At 40.4% G+C, this 20,075-nt stretch overlaps 1 protein-coding gene across 1 annotated transcript in view; it reads left to right on the plus strand.

Moving 5' to 3' along the window:
- Window positions 1-4,050: 4,050 nt before the first annotated feature.
- The window catches only part of ETNK1 (ethanolamine kinase 1), a 33,107-nt gene continuing 17,082 nt past the window's right edge, over window positions 4,051-20,075 (plus strand). Inside the window, exons 1-4 of the mRNA XM_075439869.1 lie at window positions 4,051-4,360; window positions 14,823-15,082; window positions 15,872-16,012; window positions 17,537-17,679. Coding sequence (XP_075295984.1) covers window positions 4,205-4,360; window positions 14,823-15,082; window positions 15,872-16,012; window positions 17,537-17,679 — 700 coding nt within the window. The 5' untranslated portion in view covers window positions 4,051-4,204. The remainder of the gene's footprint in view (window positions 4,361-14,822; window positions 15,083-15,871; window positions 16,013-17,536; window positions 17,680-20,075) is intronic.

Raw genomic sequence — 20,075 nt, forward strand, 5'->3', positions numbered from 1 at the left:
GGAGGTAACGTGGTCATTACATCACATGATGCACCGCACCACTCCCATGTTGGAAAAAATAGGGGCTAGATAGTCAGAAACTAGGTTATTACATGGAATGTGTCAAATGAGTGTCACTAATTGGTAGGCTACTGGAAAATTAAACTGTAAAACTGCAGTGAACATTGAGGCTTTTACTCTGCTATCATATGTAGCATTCAAAAAGTACCTGAAAAAGCTATAACCTATTATTCTGTCAAGCAACTTGCACAAGAGAAGGGGTTTTACCATTTCAACAGTATACCAAGCAGTATCCATCTTAGAGAAATGCGTAAACTGTCAAGATTTTTATAAAATAGTATGTTTCAAGCTAGTCTTCACCAAGATTAAAATGAAATCTTGTTTGTAGAGTACAATAAACGTATGACAGAACTATCAACTTTGTGTGTTGAGAGTTGTTGCTGGTAAATCAATATGGATGCTAGGGCACCAGGCACTTTAAAAATCGATATAATAAATAAATATAAGAATTGAATTACATTTTAACACTGTGTGTGCAGAGATGTGATTCATCTTGACAGAAATAATACGTGCTGGGTAATCAACAGAGATGTCATTCTTCAGAGCACTGAAGAAAGTCTGCGATCAAAGGACTGGACTGGAAGTCAAAAATTATTTCTAGGCCCACTGACTGACTGGTCTAATGGCAGGTTTAACCTTCTGATCACTCACTTTTTGTATTTGTGACATTAGGACAATAGAAAGTATTTTGAGACTCTCTGCTACGCAAAATGTTATTAAAATTAATTATGGCTAGAAGGGATACATTTCCCATTTATAGTCCCATTTATGCACTGAGTTCTTCTGAAGCAATTACTGAATTACTACGTTTGGAAAGCAGCCAGGAGAACTGCACCTGGGAAGTTCAAACTGGTTCTGAGCCTGATGTTGCGTTCTCCTTAGTGCCTTTTTTTTTTTTTTTTTTTAACAAGAGCTAATAAATCATCCAACACTGACCTAAAGGCAAGGTGAAAAATGTAGGAATAAATGAAGTGGTACAACCTGGTTTCTGATTAGCAGAAGGAAAAGAGAATGGCAGAACAGTGAGGATAAGCAGGTCGGACAGGCTGTATGTAGTCAGTACCCAGACTGTCTCGTAGAGCGCAGGCCTGGGAGAGAACTAAAGCACGCTGTTTTCATTAGTTCCACGTTCTGTCACCTTAGGGTGACTTTAGTTTAGTATGGTGTATCTACAAAACTATCAGGCATTAAGAAGAAACACATTCTCTTTATTCCTGAGCCCTTACTTCATCTAACATCAGGTCTTCCTATGAACAAGTCTGAACAATTTGTAGCCTGTGAGTTACCCACTGGAGTGATTATTAATGAATTTCAGTTTGTAGGGTGCAGGTGTCGGGGGGGTGGGGAAGGAGAATAAATTTTCCAAAAAGGAAAAACTATTTTTCTTGGAAACTTGAGAAAAGTCCCAGTCTTCCAGAAGATGTTTTCTGGGGTTTGATCTGGACACCGCAAATATTTGCAGGAAACAAAAGGTAAAAAGGAAGGGAAAAAGGGTGAGTAGCTAGCTATAACTTTTACTGAACTGTTTTAAAACAGAACTGAAGAATTCCTAATGCACCTTGAGGACAGGCAAAAATGATGTGTGTCTTTATCCCATGACCAGAAAGATGAAGGTGCTGCTGCCTAAGTGTTCTTAGTTCTTTCATCTATTTGATAAGCATTTAGTTGGCAGAAGTTCAGTTCTCTTAGTTCCCAGACAATCTAAGCACTTTCACTGCTCCAGCTTCCCCCCTCATGTTTAAACTATACTCACAGCCACCTTATGGAAAGTTAGTCAGACTTGGGTAAGTTAGCAAGGCTTCTCCGAGTTAACAACTGAAAGTAATATAGCTTCTGGCAGGGCTAAGTATTATGGTCAGCATTAGCAAGATTGAATCTCTGTTCAGACCAGTTCTGGTTGAATTTAACACACGGAAGCTAGAGCATTCAACCTTTGACATTTTATTTCAACAAAAATGTCGCTTTGCCTGTGATCTATAAATAAGGCTTGGCTTATCATCTACCAAACTGCCTAAGCAGAAGCAGAGGGCACCATGTATCACATGCTTGGTTAGATAGGGTGCTGTCGTGCTACTACGGTAATACTAACTTATGGGACTGAACAACGTGTAAAGGTGAGTGTATTTAAAGAAAGGGGGGGGGAGGAAGGTTAGTTAAAAAAAAGAGTGTACCTTTCAAAATGCCCTTAAATTTAAAGAAGAAAAAGTGGAGTGGGCTAATAGAAGAAATGGGTAAGTCAAATCAGGTGAGGGGGACAAAGAAGAATTTAAGAAGTGAGTTGGTGTACATAAAAAGACAGATGCAAAATCACAGGAAAGGGGCTTTATAAAACTTGAAACAGCTTCTTTGAGAGGACAGGTTTAAATAAAGGCAAGCCAAAAGGATATTACTACTAGAAATGTACTTAAGCTATAACATTTAGACCCAGAAATTTTATGACACTTGAATTCAGACCCCTATATTCTTACCCTTTTAATCCTTGATAGGAAAAGGCTATTACTACAGAATAACATATTTACACTGATAACACTGACCCATAAACATTGTGTTTTTATTTAAAATACAACAGAAAGAAATGATGTTTATTGAACTCTTGCAAAGATGTATTCCTTACTCTAAAGGTTTTAAGCGCTAGAGGAAGGTCTGAACCAAAGTTTAGATGGAAGACAACAATAAGATTAATGGTAATGAGGGACAAGAGAAAAAAAGATTTAAGAAGGAAATTATTTGAAAAATTGTTGACAGACTATTCCAAATGCTAAATCCTCTCTGAGGAGAGAGGCATGCGGGTGAGTGAATAAAGAAGAAATACTGGGATAAGGTGAGGTGTCAGCAGAAACAGTAAGAATAGAAGTGACGATGCACTGGCGTAGTGAGGCCATGCAAAACCCTTTGGTGACAAGAAGACAGCAATTCTTGGCAAACTAAGACAAGACACACAAGTAGACGGTGGTGGGTGACAACAGTGGAAAGGTTACTAATCCACTGCACTCGTGGAGAGGAACGCGTATGACATTAGTAAGAACTAAACCTGTAGAAGTGGCTGTTTCCCTCACAGCATCGTTTTGAGCATGTTATGGCCCCCTTTCCCCTAACCTGGGTCTCTTCAGGTTGGGAAGAGCCTGGCCACCATTCCGGTTGCGCAGTTGTCCATTTCCAGGCTAACCTCATAAACCTGCTTTATAACAGAGGAAAATTCTTCAGTGTTTCCTACGTGGGAAGACCAGAACTTGATGGGAGGTGGGTACTTGCAGGAATATGGTGGGTACCATCACAGTATCTCTAAAAAAGACAGGATCATTTGTTCCCTTTTGTTTTCTCCTTGGCAAAATGCTGTGGTGCAGCCTGAGCTCTTTTTTTTGGCTGAAAATAACTTCAGGAAGGCAAGGTTCTCAGCATAAAGGAAGAAGACGAAAAGAAGAAGGTAACTTTTCTGTACTGCTCAGGGAAAGGGTGATGTTTATGTAGATGTTTAAGTGCGCGATGCTTTCCCCGTGCCCTGAGGGCCCGCAAAGGGCCTCGGGCTGCAGCCGGCCGAGCCTGGGAAGCGGAGCGAGGCGGGCGGCGGTTACCAAGGGCTGGCACAGACATTCCAGACAAAAATTAACCGCGGCAGGTAACTCAAAACCCTGATTAAAAACCAGCCATTTGCCCGGTGATTGACTGGGGCGGCGCCGCGGCAGCAGCCGGCCGCATTCCTTCACGCCCGGGGAGCGGGTCGGCGGCTGGGGCGGGGGGGAGAAGGGGGGGGGCCGCTCTCCTGCACCGGCAGCCGTGACGGTGTTTCGGTTAATCGCCTCAGGGCCGCGGGCTCGGCGGCGTGGGGGGGGGGGGGGGGTCGGTTAATCGCCTCAGGGCGGCTGGAGAGGGGGGAGTCGGTTGATCGCCTCACGGCCGCGGCCTGGGCGGGCAGGTGAGAGGCGCGGGGGAGGGGCAGGGCAGGGCGCCCGCAAGCCCCTCCCGCTCTCCCAGGCTGCTCCGCGCCGCAGCCGGGGGGGAGGAGGTGGAGTCGCTTTATCGAGAGCCGAAGTGGAAATTTCCCCGTCAGTTGCCGGCTCCGCCGCGGAGGAGACGCCAGCCCAGAGCCGCTCGCCCTCCCTCGTCGCCCAGCCGCGTCCCGCCCGAGCGCTTCGCCGCTGCCGCCATGGCCAACTACATCCACGTCCCGCCCGGCTCCCCGGAGGTGCCCAAGCTGGACATCACCGTCAGCGAGCGGGAGGGGCCCGGCTGCCGCCAGGGCGCCCTGCGGCTCCTGCGCCGCCTGCGGCCCCACTGGAGACCCGAGGAGGTGACGCTGCAGGTACGGGGCAGGCCGGGCGCGTCGCAGGCCTGCGACCGGGTCCCCGGCGGGGGATCTGGCAGCCCGAGCAGAGGAAGGGAGGGGGGAGGGGGGAGGGCGGGCCGCCATTGTGCGGGGGAGCTGCCGCCTGGCTTCCTCCCCCTCCCCCTCGCTGCCGGAGTGCAGCCCCCCGCGCCGAGCCCCATTTGCCAGGCAGCCTGGCGGCGGGGCGTGGCGGCGCGGCAGCATCCCGGGCCCCCTCCCGCCCTTTCCCGGCCCCATCGCTCGCTTTCCTCTCCCCCTCCCCCGATAGCGGGGCTGGAGGAGCTCTTCCGCCCGCTGCCGGCCCCGGGAGCCGAGGGCTGCGGTGCCGGCGAGGGAGCGGAAGGGGAAGTCCCCGTGCGGTTCCCTCTCGGCCGGATCTGCGCCGAGCAGGACGTGTTGGTGAGGCGGTGGGGGGCTCCCTCCTGCCCGGGGGGGGGGCGGCCGCCGCCGAGGTAACGGCCGCCTCTGAGGTAACGGCGCCGCGGCTCTGCCCTGGGCGCCATCGGAGCCCTTGGTGGGCGCTCCCCGCGCCGTCGCCTGTAAGAAATAAAAGATAAACGCAGGCCCCGGCTCGCTGCGGGATTTGGTTTGGGGCTGGCGGTGCCCGGGCCGGTGTCCGCCCCGCCAACCCTCCGTGCTTGCATCCGTTAGCCCGGTCCCCTCTAGGTGAGTCGGCAGCCGTGTTTGTGGCGAGTCAGCTGCCAGGGACTGGCCGCTGTTGTGCTTCTAGAATGTACTGAACCTGGCCCTGCGAGAGTCCGCAGCCGGTTTACCCGCGAAACGAGCAGTTTCCACTAAACGGTGGGTTTAATTGAGCGTTCGATTAGACGCGTTTCGACTGCGTTGTTCAGCAGTTATTAATATGGGGAAGCGTCTTGTTTGGTGAAGCTCTGCTGAAGAGAGCTGCTGGAACTAATTCGTAGTTCCGGGCATACTGAGGCAATAGCGCAAAAATTGGCTGATATTTTCCCAAGTTTCTTGGTAGGAAAAGAAACGTGACATATGCCAGTCCGGTTGGTATGAAAATAAAGCTAAGGAGGTTTTGCTAAGTAATTTCTGAGGGCTGTAGCCAGAAGCTAAGCACGGGCCCAGCATCCTGAGGTGCAATGAAAATACATTCACGAGATGTAATGCCAGACAGGGTTGCTAGAGTTCATGGAACATCTCGAGTAGGAAGGGACCCATAAGGATCACTGATGACTCCCTGCTCCTTGCCCGACTAGCTAAAATTAACGGTGTTTTTGTTCTGTTAGCTGTCTGATGAGGGTGCTTCTCAACAGAATATTTTTCTTTCTTTCATACAGAAATACTAATAAATGAAAACGAAACATTTTCTTATTAAGGAGGGATGACTAACCATTCAGGAAAGTTCTAGTAGGTTTAAAGAAAAAAAAAAAGTGCAGCTTCCTTCCTCCATCACACTCTTCCGCAAGAAAGCAATTAACAGTAAAACACACCGGTACCATTGGTGTGGAACAGGGGCGCATTTGACTGGTCATGCAATAGTCTGTGGCTAGAGGTTTCTGTCTAAAATTGTCTGAGTTTTGTTTCGACCAAGTTACTTTAAGAACAAAGCTTTTCAGCTTGCTTTTTTTCCTTTTGAACAGCAGAAGAATATCCTGTTCATGAAGCTCTTAAGTGACCTTGTATTTTTAACTCTTTAGTCTGTGTTTAAACCGCTATGCGTATGTAACAAGCAGGAGTGTATGTGGCTTGAAACTACTTGTATTACCACCGTGGCCACTGCAATCTGTTACACGTGCATCACATACAGTAAGTCGCTGAAAGGAAAGATGACTTTTTATTAAGAGGATGGAGTGAACAGAAGGTCCTGCCTTGGAGTCCCCTCATTAGAGGGGCATGTATTTGGGAGGGAGATGAAAATGAGATGAAATGCATATTGCATGGAAAATGTGCTTGACTGATCTGAAACAGCAGTATCATAGCAAAGTAGACAAAGAACATGGATAGGTGGAACAGACTACTACTTCATCCATTAAACTGCTGTTAGCTACCTTTGCTCTTAGTACTTCTTGGGTCCAAACAATTAGTAAGAAGTTGAAGGGTCCAGGGTTTGACTTTAAGTTGATTAACTTCTCTTGCAAAAATTTAATGTTGTGTCTCAAATTGTTCAGTCGGCTAAACAATTTGGAAACAGTGTAGTTAGAATATTTAATGCTTAATCCTCACTTTCTTTAAGATTTAGAAGTATCTAAAATCATGAATGTCTTTAAAAATTTTTAAATTTTGCATCATAGCATAGAACATGTGTAGGACAGAGGATGAAAATAATTTAAATTTTCAGTGCTTAAATTATTCTTTTATTGCGTTATTTATCAGAAAGTATGGAGTCCATAAGCATTGCCAATTATTTGCTGAATCATAAGCAGGTTTACTGTAATGTACCTCCTCTATCTCAAGTAATATGTGATTATTACCACTACAAACCAGTACAAATATTCAAGTTCTGCATTGGTGAGGAGAAACAAAATTTTCTTGTCTAGACACTGATGTTCATGTAGATACTTTCTGCAGTTGTAATCCCAGGAGGATGTACTAGGAGTTGTGTAGAACTGGGTGTTATATTTTCGAACTGTTAAATTCTTGAGGTTTTCTTTCTCTGCTTTGCAGTGGTACAAAGCAAGGTCGTTAAGACAAATCTGTGCTTTTTGCAGTAGTCACTTTCGATTCTGGTACAGCTGATTTTTAGTGAAAAAATTGGAGAGTAGTTCAGGTTGGAACGGATTTCTGGAGGCCTCTCTTCCAGCCCTCTTCTGAAAAGCTCAGTGTTTGCTAAATTCAAATTGATTGTGGTGAACATGAAACAGTTTTTTCTTTATTTCATAAACAAAAACACTCTTCAAAACTCAATCACATCCTGTTTTGAGTTAGTAAACAGCTTGAATTGTGGCAGTGGACATTCCAATTTTTATATTCTGGACAGTACTAATGAAAGATAAAAACTGAATTGTTTTTACTCTTCGCTGCCTTAGAAGAGGTTGTATCACCCTTCCTAATGTAAAAATGCAGTCACAGTTTAAAATCTGTTGCCCATCTTAAGAATTTTTTAAATTTTACCTCTTTTGTGGAGAACGTTTGTTAGTATTTGAAGGAGGATCAGTGTTTTGTTACAGTATGGGAAGGTTAGTTGCCACTCAGCAAGCGCAGATCCACTGCTCATTTATCCCATGGCTTATTCTGTATCTTGTAGGTCTGAGAGACCGTCTAGAGAGAGAGATGTGTGGGATTTAAACCATTGAAATAATTGAATGGAAACAGAAAATGTTAGTCTCTGGGAAACAAAGTAAACTAAGTTTTTATTTTGTATCTCAGTGTCATATTTTTCAAGAGAGATTTTTACTGCTTGGCTCTTTTTAGGATATCGTGGTTTTCAGCAGTTGTGAAAGTAGTTACTGTGTGAAGAGGGAGGACTAAATTCACAGATTAACATCCTGAAGTGCTGTTATCTCTAAATAGAGAAGTGATGAGTGAAGGAAAGAGTAAGAAAAGTTAAAGAGTTGCAGAATGGGCTGCGTTGCTGATGTGTTGTGGAAAAACTGTAATTTGAGGTGTGCCTTGAACACAATGTCACACAGTAAGTGGGAAATGTAGGTAGTATTAGATGTCACTTGAGGCTAGGTTGGTTTCTGCATTCTTACTAAGCTTTCTGATGGAAGCTTGATAATTTATAAAGGGTTTCTTGTGATATCAGTGGGTGGGGCAGCAATTCTGCAAGTGGTGACATTTTATGTAATTGATCTGCCACATCACAGTACATGATGTAATCCAGTTGTGCAAGATACAGGTGTGTGTGTGTTGATGACTCTGGTTCACATACCAGAGAATCGGTATTTGCTTAGACACAGGTTGAATCTGGTGCTGTAATGGTGTATAATTTATGCTATAGGCTGATAAAGTTGGAAAGGAAGGTGGCTATCTAAGATGTTTTAGTTCCTGGTTTTTTTTTTCTGCCACTGTTACGTGGCCATTTCATGTCAAAGTCTTCCAGGAGAGGACCAGCAAATTAGTTCTTTGAGTCAGAATAGAATCTTAGGCTGCTTTCCTATTAATTTTTTTTTTCTGATCTATCTGAAACTGTTTTCATCAGTATCACAGTGTCTGTAGAAAGGTCTAAACCAATTCATCACTTTAGAGGTCTTACTTACCTGATGTTGACTGTTTTCAGGTAGGAGAATATTCTTCAGAAACAAGATGAAAAATGTGCAGTTTGTCTTTGATATTTTCTTGTGACATTTAAAAAAAAAGTTTTCTCATCATGCATTTAGCTCAGAACACCAGACCTTGCAAGGGTGACGTATCTATAGCATTTTATAATAGACTACTGCATGTAATTTTAGATGATCTTTGTATTGAGAATATGGAGGATGTGAAACTTCAGTTAAAACCTTTGAAAAACAAACACTCCCCTCAAAAACCACCAAACAAAGAACCCTCCCTGGGGTTCTTCCTTGAAGCTGCAGAGTTGATGATTTAGTAGCCAAAAAAACATTGGAGTGATACTATACAGCGTAGGTAGTGGTGCTATTGCTTTCTCTGTGTCAACTGCTGTCGTACCTGAGCACTCCCAAGAGTTCAATGGAAAACTACTAGTTCAGCCTGTGGCCCAACTTGCCGTGGAAGGGTGCCATTAACTTACTGGCTCTCTGCTAGGTTTGGTACTTTTTACACCAAATGGTCTTGTTCATGATCATCTGACCACCAAAATCACCTAGGCAATGGCTTTTACCTGCTAAGCATAATGATCTAGAGGATGTGGCTCCAGAGCATGGAGACCTTTGAATAAGGTTGCTTGTAAGCCTCACTGAGTATTTGAGAATTTATCTAAGGCTTGCATTTTCCATGAGTTGTACCTTGTCCTTCTTTTAGGAATAGCTACAGAAAGAGGTGGAGAAATAACTACCCTGATTTCAAGAAATGAAATTCCTGAGAGAGATACACTTGTGCATGTACCTGTATAGACTATACTTTTCCATAAGAAATGAAGTTACATGTTACAATACAAACTTGAAGTTTTGTGAGCATTGAAGAAGCATGTATTAAAAGTCTGTTCATTTCTGGAGATCTTAATGTTCAGTCTGGGGTTCAGCAGTAGAATCGGGGGAATCCCTGCTTATTTGTGCTGAAACTTCATATCACTGTTCTGTTTCTACAGCAATACAGTGTTGCTTTCTGTATTTCTCCTCCTGTGGATGTAATGACAGTCTAGAAGGGAAAAATCTGCTTAGTTTTACGTCTCTTCTGTGAGTGATAAGTGCTTTCTACTTTGCCCCTGTAACACTTTATTTCTGCCTGTTCATGCTTGTTAGGTGTGATCAGAATTTTTTTGAGCACCTGGAACAACAGGATCAGATATAAGCTTTTCTTGAACCACCTGCTTACAAGATGGGAATATATCCATCACATGCCCTTTTCAGGAATCTAATAACCTGATCGTTGCTGAGAAGAGTAATCTGTCTCAAAGGTGCTTCTTGTCTTGGTTGAATTTTCTCTGCTTTTCTTGGACTCACTTGGACTATCTTGTTTCTGCCATGTGCTGCTTTCTGAGACTGCGGTAGTAACTTAAGCTTATTTGTAGCTTTCTCACCTTCACTCTGCATTTCAGTAACTGGTTTATAAAGCTAGAAAGCCTTGACTTCAAGCTAGATCTCTGGATTGTGGACCAGTATAAATACCGTTTTCAAAAATGTTGTTAGAATTTGGTTTTAGCTTTGCATTGTCTCACCTGAAAGTGCTTACTACAATATAATAAATACATACCACAATAATTAATTTTTTGCAGATTACAAGAGTACCACAGTCTTGTGCTGGATTTGTGTGTTGCATCGTGTTCTTGACTTCTGTTGGCTCACTGTATGTCTTGATTGATTTCCAGAATTTTCTACCTGCTATTCATAAATTTCTGTAGATTCTTCCATGATTTTCCACGTGGTCTTGAGAGTTAACTGGTTATCTTATCCGTGTCATCAGAGTCCCTTCTCTGTTTATGCTGCTCAACTGGTGCTTTTGTTGTAGAATTCCAGTTTTGCTCTGCTGCGTCTCAGATTTGTGTTTCAGGCAAGGTGTTCTAAACTGGTTCTTTAAATGCTCCAGTGAAGGCATTCTGGATAAAAAATAAAGTGAGTATTACGTTCTTTTAGTGGTAGAAAACATTACGTGTTTTCTCATAATGGAATATGGAAGTTGTCTACTCTGAATAATTTATTAGAAAAGTAAGCAAACGCTTCTTCCTCTTTTAAGAAGCAATAACTAAAATGCTCCTGGGTGTAAATAATTACTTATAGCAGCATGTTACAAATAGATGCTAATAAGAAGTAAAGTTGCTGAATTATCAGTTGAGGGAGTCCAATTTCCTTGTTGTAGATTTCTTTTTGTTAACACTAATGAGACTTGTTTTAAAGGGATAATAGACCTGTGCAGTATGACAAAAGCTGTACAGGGGCCAGAAGTTTCTGCTTAACAGCATAAGCAAATAAAATTTTTGCTGTTTCTTTGCATCAGTACTATTTAACTTCTGTTTTTTTTAGTAGTATCACTATTTCTGATGACCTTAGAGCCCTGTCTTTGTTATAGTACAGTTTTGCATGGGGAGAAAGGCAAGCTTCATTAGAGGATTGTTTTATAAGAAGTAGAGAACAGTAACATAAGTTCCAGTGATTCGAAGTGGTGCCATTGTACGTTGGGAATTGTCTCCTATTTTCTTTGCCACCTTTCCTATACAATAAAGACAATAGAATTTGCTTTCTTCAGAGAGGGCAGTGAGTTTTATACTTGCTGATTTTGATCCTTCCTAGTTCAACAGACCTTTCACTTTTGGTCCTGCAATGATGGGATAAGAGCTTTTTCTACTGCTACGTTTTAGAAGTTTTCATTTACGTGTGGCAGGCAAGATACTTTTTAAGGAGTTAATTCTGCTTTTATGATAAAATGTATGAGAATCAGTTACTTCCACATTGATTTGCCATATTAGTGCTGTGTCTTGTTCTTGGCTCTCCAGTATGAGAAAGATACAGGCTCACTGGAGCAAATCTAGCAAAGGGCACTGACGATGACCGAGGGACTGGAGCATCTTTCACATGAGGAGAGGCTGGGAGGGCTGGGGCTCTTTGGTCTGAAAAAAAGAGGGTTGCAGGCATCTTACCAAGGGGAATGAAGAAGGAGCCACCAAACTCTGCTCAGTGCCCGGTGACAGGCGAGGCAATGGGCACAAAATAAAACACATGTGAAATTCCATCTGAACACAGGAAAACATTTTCTTACTGTGAGGGTGGTCAAACACTGGAACAAGTTGCCCAGACAGGTTGTAGGGTCTTCAGAATTCCTGGAGATTTCAGTGGATGCAGTCCTGGGCAACTGGCTCTAGTTGGCCCCGCTTAAGCAGGGAGGTTGAACTAGATGGTCACAGGAGGTCCCTTCTGATCTGATCAGTTCTGTGACAATACAGTTCAAAGGGGAGGGTCATGAATGAATACAATATAATATAAAAGTGTAATTTGTGCATTGTTGCAACAACATGCTTATGTACACAGAGAAGACTTAAAACACCTGTGTGTCAAACAGTAACGTAGTGTTAGACTACAGCTGTATTCGTTTTAATGTGAAAACCAGTATCTGTGGTGCTAAAGAGTATAGTTTTCATAGTTGCACTGATTAGCACTGTAACATTTATTTAGTTGCTGTAAAGACCGTTTAAGACAAGGTTCTTCATTACTTGTCTCCTATTCTGGGTTATTAAGATAATAGCTAGTAATAACATGTGTCCATGAATTGTAAAGTCTTAATTTTGACTCTGTCAAGGAAGCTTTGTAAGCAGGTGTATTTGAATTTATGGTTGCCCCATGTAGATGAAAGGTGTATGATTTGCTGAACCTTACTTCTGTGAGATTAAGTGTTCCTGACTCTTTTAAGAAAATGGAGTAGCTTTGTATACTCTGCTATTCTACATCTCTGCTTGGGAACCCTAAGCTATTTTTTGTTGAGTTTACTCATCTCCTGGCAGAAGGCTGCTGAGGAAAGCAAGGCATAATAGCTAAAAGACATTATGCTCCACTGTGAACGTCTTTTCCGAAATGCGGGAGACTTGAGACAACATAATATTTTTTTTTTTCTTTAGGAATTAAAAAAAAAAAAGATGCTGATGCTTGATTTTTCCAGATCCCTGAGATGTGGAAATAAGCTGTCTCTTTGTGTTTGAATGATACTGCTTTATGTTCCCAAATAAAGGCTCGCTATTGGAAGAGAGCAGGGGAAGTCAAAGTTTCTGAATTGTGTTTGGCTTTGAAAAGAAACCAAAACACCAAAACTGTCTGAGGTTCTAAGGAATGATAATGCTTGTAGAGAAGTTGCCTGTTGTTGATGTGTATTTTAATAAAAGAAAAAAAGTACTTTTTCTTTAAATGTTAGTGTGTAATACAAGGTCTGAAATGCAACAGACCTCTTTATTTGTCAGCATCTTTGTCCTGGGCCTGACTTAGTGTTTGAGGGAGAAGAAATGCGGGAGGATGTGTGAATAAGGATTTCAGACTGTTGTCATTGAACACTTAATATTCAAATTCTGATATATATGTTTTATTTTTCAACTTATTTCTGACTTCTATTACAATTATGAATTAAAAAAAATATATCCAGAGTCTTCAGTCCGTATCTCCATTTGTCTTTTTTGTGTATGCCAGAAGAGTTAACTAAATGAGAACTGCCTAAAGAAAGGTGTCAAACTGAACTTGCAAAATGTCCACCCAAGGGAAAATTGTGTATGTTAATGAATTTGAAACTACTTCCTGCTGCTCTCTTGTTTTAGTGCAAAGTCCTGAAAGGAGGTTTCGTGCTTTGTGTGAGAGTTTATGCTTTTTCAGTTGAGTTTTAATTAGGGTTTTGGGGGCAACAGAGTGGGAGAAGAGGCATGGCTGCAACTACTGAAAGAAAATTGCACTTGGATATAAATTTCAGTTGCCGTGAGAACCTTGGCTTTAAATTGTTTACTACTTACGCTGAAGACTGCAGGAGGCTGTTCAGTAGTTATAAAAATGTTGGCATTCTTCCTTGTGATGCTGCTTGTCACCTGAGAATCTTAAAGTCTTGTCCTTCAGTCACTTACCTAACAGCTGGAGTTAATATGGGTAGTCTTTATCTATCTAGCACGTTCTTAAGCATTCAGTCTGGGTTGACAGAGTACCAAACACCTGTTTTTTTGAGCTGTACAACTGTCCCAGATTGTAGGAGGAGATCAAGAACTGCTCTGTTATTCCTGCAGTCATTGAGTGGGATTTCAAATGCTTGACTACATGCAGCCTGGTAACTCAGGATCAAGTCTGCTTTGTCAGGTAGCTTCTGCAAGAGTTCAGCCTGTATAGTGACTATTTGGCCTCACCATCACAATGCGAAAGGAGAAGCAGCAGTTAAGGAGTGGGGTTTTCTTGTTCCGCTCCTGCTTTTCCATAGCTAGGAGCCTGTAGTATCCTTACTTCATTGTTATTTGAAAGGCAGTGAGTAGGTTGTCATTAGCTATAAACATAATGCTCAAATGTTACTCTTACTTATTTTTGTAGAAAGTTACTTGCTTCATCTTCAGTATGTTCAGGCCTCAGTGACTAGACTGGTCAAAGTCTAGTAAATTACAGGGCTTTAAAAATTGCATTTATGTACATCTTAGGGATAAGGACTTGAAATGCTTTTTTAATCTTTTAAATGGCAAACACCAGTTACGAAGTAAAATGAGAGGATAGTGGGTCTTGTCAGAAGTTTTAAATTTGGAATGATACTTGAGGCTGAAGACTGGGGTCTTGAATTTTAAGTACTGTCTCAAATTTGTAGAGGAGCCGAAGTGACTATAGGAATTGTTCTCAATCAGTAAAACATCAAGGGTAGTGGGAGGATGATAACCACTGCACTTGAACTGTTTCTGACCTGAATTTTGCTTTTTAAAAGGAGTAGTTCAGAACCCCAGGAGTGTCTTTTGCTAGTTGTGCACTGATCAGCAAGTAATGAAATTGAGGTGCATCAAAATTGTTTTTGATTTTATGCTGCCTCTATTCATGGATGGTATTGTACTGGTTTAGGATTGCTGCTTTTTTGCGGCTGTGATTTCGTCCATTTTCAGCAGTTTCAGAGTGGTGATGTGGAAACTTATTTTACAATATTGAGCTTTCAGTTATTGCCTTTTGCGTGTAGTATTTCTGTAGTTCAGCATAGCATGTTTTCACATTTTCCTTCTATTTTCATGTGATATTGGTAAAAATCCTTGCAATTTTCTCCATGATTTTCCTGTATCTTTTGTTATTTCTTTTTTTATTTTTTGTTATTTCTTTTGTTAATGCTCAATCTAGTTAACATTTGTTTTGTGAATGAAAGAATAACCTGCATTCTTTTTCTGCACATTGAAAATGCAGATGTGAGTTGCTAATGCATTATTTGTACTTTTCAGCTGTTCACCGATGGAATCACCAATAAACTAATTGGCTGCTATGTGGGTGATGTAACAGACGACGTGGTTCTAGTCAGGATCTATGGAAATAAAACAGAGCTCTTAGTAGATCGAGATGAGGAAGTGAAGAGTTTCCGTGTGTTGCAGGCTCATGGCTGTGCACCTCAACTATACTGTACTTTCAATAACGGCCTGTGCTACGAGTTCATGCAGGGAGAAGCACTGGATCCAGAGCATGTATGCAATCCAGATATTTTCAGGTAAGCTTCTATTTTTTTTAAAGTTTTTATAATTATTATTTCATTATTCAAGTTCTGTGATGCATTTATGGTGTTCTGTCAGGCTCGAAGGATCTCAAGCTTAGTTATGAGCAAGCAGAAAAGAAATATTTCTATAAGCCTGCACTGAGTTGATGTTCACACTCTTGACAGCTCACTGTCCTCTGTCTTAGTTATCATGGTATTTCAGTGCTGAACAAATGATCCGTGCTGCCTCCCCAGAAGACTATAAACTCTTTAGAGGTCTGCTTATTGTGAGTATTTAACACTAGCACATTACCGTTAGGGAGATCATGTAACATGGTAGAGTTGTAGGGGGCTGGACTTGATTAAAGCAAGTACTCCTGGCTCTGTTTCTAATACATGCCTTTTGTGAATAGGTTCAAGACAGTCTTCCATTGAGACATAATTTTTTAAACTCTTAGAGGTGAACAGAAAGTCCTGATGTCTTAACGTTTTAGCTTTTCATGTATGCGCTGAAATGTATTTGCCTAACCATGGCAGCCAATTTGAGTCAACTCTTCTAAAGATAAGTAAATTGAAGAGTAGACTGCAAATACAGGTGAAGTATGCATGCGGTAACTGAACTCATCCCTTCTGCCTCCACTTACTTAAGTAGTGCTGCTAACAACCTTTCGATTCTTTAAAGATGCTACGCTATAGCTGTTTTTCTGTTAAATATATTGTATTTGACTTTTGTTGCTAGGAAAAATATGATAAAGACTGTCAGATCTCTTGCAAATAGAACGTTAAATTAAACTTTTTTTTCAGACTTATTGCCAGACAGCTTGCTAAAATCCATACTATTCATGCACACAATGGATGGATCCCTAAATCTAATCTGTGGCTGAAGATGGGGAAATATTTCTCTCTCATACCCACTGAATTTATGGATGAGGAAGTAAATAAAAGGTAGGTATTTCATTATGTGCTTTCCAGATTTCCCACTCTTTCTGGTTGAGGGGTAGAAGAATGTTTAAAAAAATAGGTTTGGTTTACCACGTAGTGTTGAAGTTTGTAAAATTTTCTTTTTTGTCATACTCTTCTATACAAAAGTGAATTATAATAAGGAGAGACTTTTAATTTATTTGGTATATTGTGTATGTATAAATAAAGTTCTTGGTTTGATTGGACACTTAATAAATGGTGGTAGTTTTCTTTACTCTTTTTAAAGAACCAAGGTCAAGTGAAGTACTTCTTCAGGTGGTTGTCTCTCAACAGCTTTTAAGAGATCCATCAGTCTCCCCGACTGAGACCTGTATTCTGGGATGAATACTGAAAGTATGTTTCCTGGGGCTGCAAGAGTCCTGCTGGTTCGTTCTAACCTGCACCTCTTAGCTGTCCTGTATTTGTTCAGCTTGTAAATTTTCCAAAATTGGGTGGCATAAAAGTAAAGTTAGGGAAAGGCTGGTTTGGGTGATGGGATGAGCTCCCACAGTGTTTTCCAGAGGAGGAAGAGGTATCTGCACAGCCATTCTAGGCTTGTGCTATCATGGAGATTCACCTGGGCTTAAGGGTTTAATCACACTTTGGTTTTAGCATCCCAGTATAGCTCTTGACTTGTAAATCAAACTGTTTTTTTCTTAGGAGATTAACAAAATAAGAAAATATTTCTGAAGGGTTCTAGCATCAGTTACTAGAAGATTGGGATGAGAGAAATGGCAAAACTAGGAGCAATGTTTTATATTTAAGTTGACTTAGATAAAATTTCTGTGCTGTAATGCCTGACTTGAAGACAGTATTTCTTGGGGACTGGAGATCAAACTTTTCAGCTAAAACCTCAATTTGGAAGCATTTGTACAATATTGTCAAACTTCATATTGCTCAGGAAGCAGATTCCAGCTTAAAGCATTCTTCATAGAACTTCTTTGAAATCATTGATGCCAACTGTCGTTCTTGCTGCATTGTGATTAAAGAATGATCTAGCAAAGTTGTTTAAATTTTTTTTGTATGTTACATTCTTAAGAAAACTGAGAAAATTTGAGTAGTTAATTGAAAGTCTAAAAGAGAAAATGCCTCCGTAAGCATATTTACTATGACTAGTATAGATACATACAATACTTATTGTGCATTCTACTGGGAGGAAGTAATGTAACGTGAGCAAACAGTGAATTAAATTAATGTAACACTTCTAATCTTTACTCCTTTAAAAAATGTGCAGGAGTGTGTTCAAGTTCTACTCCTGATTTTTCCACTGATGTTGTTTTTACAGCACAGACTGTCTTTAGAGAATTGTTTTGGGGGAGGACAGAGGGAAGTAATTGTTGTAACTTGAGTGCTGTGGTGTCAGAGGAAAGAGTTACTCTAGTTTGGGAGAAGGTCTACTGAATTATTTGAAAGAAGACTATAGAGCAAAATAATTTATTTCATCACAAATGCTTGAGATGGAATGCACAGTACTAAATATTAACACTCAGACTTTTTATACCTGAAAAGGTTTTTAAGTGACATTCCAAGTCCTCAAGTTCTTCAGGAAGAGATGGCCTGGATGAAGGAAAGACTGTCAAATTTAGGATCGCCAGTGGTACTCTGTCACAATGACCTGTTGTGTAAGAATATTATTTACAACAAAAAACAAGGTAGGTATTGAACTAAACAGTAAGTAGTGGCTTAGTTTGTGCTGTAATTGCATTTGCTACATCAATAGCGTCATTTCACTGACTTTAACAAGTGAACTCAATTTGAACTTTTAAGATCCAATATAGTGGTAGTGATATCTGTGCAAATATTAGGTTGATTAATTAGCTATTTCTCATCTATGTGTTACTGTACAGAGGAAGAATGTTGGTGTTCCTTGCTTTACTTAAATTAATTGTTAATCCCTAGTCTGACTGTATGACAGGGCTTTAAAATACGTAATTGTTTATGTTGATTTTATTCTAGTCACAGAGCTTTTTGGAGGAGAAAAAAAACATATAAGCATAGAAAATAACCTAAAGACTTTCTCCTGTAACGTGTATTGTTGTAGTTTGATTGTGGGAAGACACCTTCATAGTGAAGTATCTTAGTGATACTTAATACTACATTCTGTGACTCAGTTTTTCCTATGTGAGGTACATAGGAATCTGAAAGATTTCTTTTGTAAATACATGCTTTATTTAAACAGTTTTAGGCAGTACATATCTTGACGAAGATAAATTTTTTGGTTTATTATAATAGATTTAACTTGTAATTCATGTTATGAAAGAATGCCTTAACTAAAATCTATAAAGCTTCTGTATAAACCCACAGTTTCTTTTATTGCTGTATTTTAGTGGTTTGAGTTTCGGTTACTAAATGAATTGATTAAATGGGATATTAAAACAGAAAGGGTAAACCTCCTACGAAATGGCCATGGTGCAGTAAAAATGCACAACTTTCCTCCCATTTCAAATGTCTGGGCTTGGCTGAGTGCAACAAATTAATCAGGCTAGATCAAGATTTTCTTTTGAAGTGAGAATGACATGTTCCTTCTAGGAGCTTTGTATTTGTTTGTGACAGTTAATGAGACTGTTGGTGTGTAAGCCAAACGTGTGTGAAGTAAATGACTGTGAATGGAACTGAAGTATTCATCAGTCGTCGTTGGTCTTTGGCCTTTTAAGCTTACGTGGCTTAATTTCTAAATAAAAACTAACAAAAACATGCTGGATTTTGTTCCAGTATGAAAACTGGCTGTGTATGTATAACCAATTTCTGCATCGGAGATGGACTAAATGCACGAGAACTGAGAAAATAGTCTTTTGGTGGTTTGTATACAAGTTTCCTTCTGAGTAATACCGTTTTGAAGGGAATTGCTAGTACTTCTAGTTCTATCGGTATATACATACATATGTATGTGTATATACCTGTATAATGCTATTAACAGCAATTTTAATTTCTAAGAGTTCAGTACAAAACATCAGTGGTTTTGCTTAGTTTCAATGGTAGGTTATAGCTCTGTTTAAAAAGAGGAGGGGGAAAAAGCATGTAAAGTATGCAAAAAAAAAAAAAAAAATCAGCTCGTGGTCTTACACACGGAGTTGTGATAGTGTTGTACCAAAAATAAATCTGTTGCTGTTTTGTGGGTTTTTTCAGTGATGAAACTACCTTGAGTTTTTTAGCATTCCATAACAGACCCTTTGAGGTAACAGTAATTTTTATAGTCACTTTTCATAGTAGAACCATACTGCAAAAATAATCAGAGGAATTTCTTTAGAGGGTTCACTATCACGATCAATAGGCTTGAAGTTCCTACGTTTACAACAAATGCTATATGCTTCTCTTTTTGTAAACAGAATGGAGGAAAAAACAATGCCAGCAGTGCATCACTTATGAGCAATCCTACCATAACAAGTGTGTGAGTGCTTAGAGTTTGGGTACAGGGTGGGGAGGAGGGAGGTACATAAAGCATTTTGGCTTCAAGCTAGCTGTAAACATCTTGGGGGAGGGGAAAGACTTGGAAATATGAAATACATATGTTTATTAAACTTAATGTTTGAATGTTGCACATGTACTGTGTTGTAAAGCTTCTGCAGTCTGGGTACAAGAAGTACCATTTTCATAGTAACCAAACCTCAATGCTATGTGTAGAATATTTGTTGTTCGAAAGCTGTGTCTTGCAGTGTACTTCTTACAGAGCAAAAAATACTGATCTGTTAGTACAATCTTAAGATGAGAAATATGATTTTAGAAGTAGAAGCTCAGCTTTTAACTGTAAATATCTGTTGCTGGAATTCTGTTTAGCAGAGCAAAAGCTTTTATTGGTATACAAATAATTTTCCAAGAGCATAAAATAGAGTCTTTAAAGATGTACTTCACTAGGAATTACAGCAAACTGTATGAAGGTAGTTAACAGCTTTGGTGGTGCTGTACTCTTACTAAATGTCCTCTTTAATCTAGAAAGACTCCAGTGTATCAAAAAAGACCTTGGTGACCCTAAGCTGGAACTAAAGAGAGGATCAGTATTCTAGATTAACTTTTTTTTTTTTTTTTTTTATTTCTCTCCCCAGTAAAGTTT

Source organism: Opisthocomus hoazin, chromosome 1, assembly GCF_030867145.1.
Source record: "Opisthocomus hoazin isolate bOpiHoa1 chromosome 1, bOpiHoa1.hap1, whole genome shotgun sequence".
In the NCBI taxonomy this organism is placed as follows: domain Eukaryota; kingdom Metazoa; phylum Chordata; class Aves; order Opisthocomiformes; family Opisthocomidae; genus Opisthocomus; species Opisthocomus hoazin.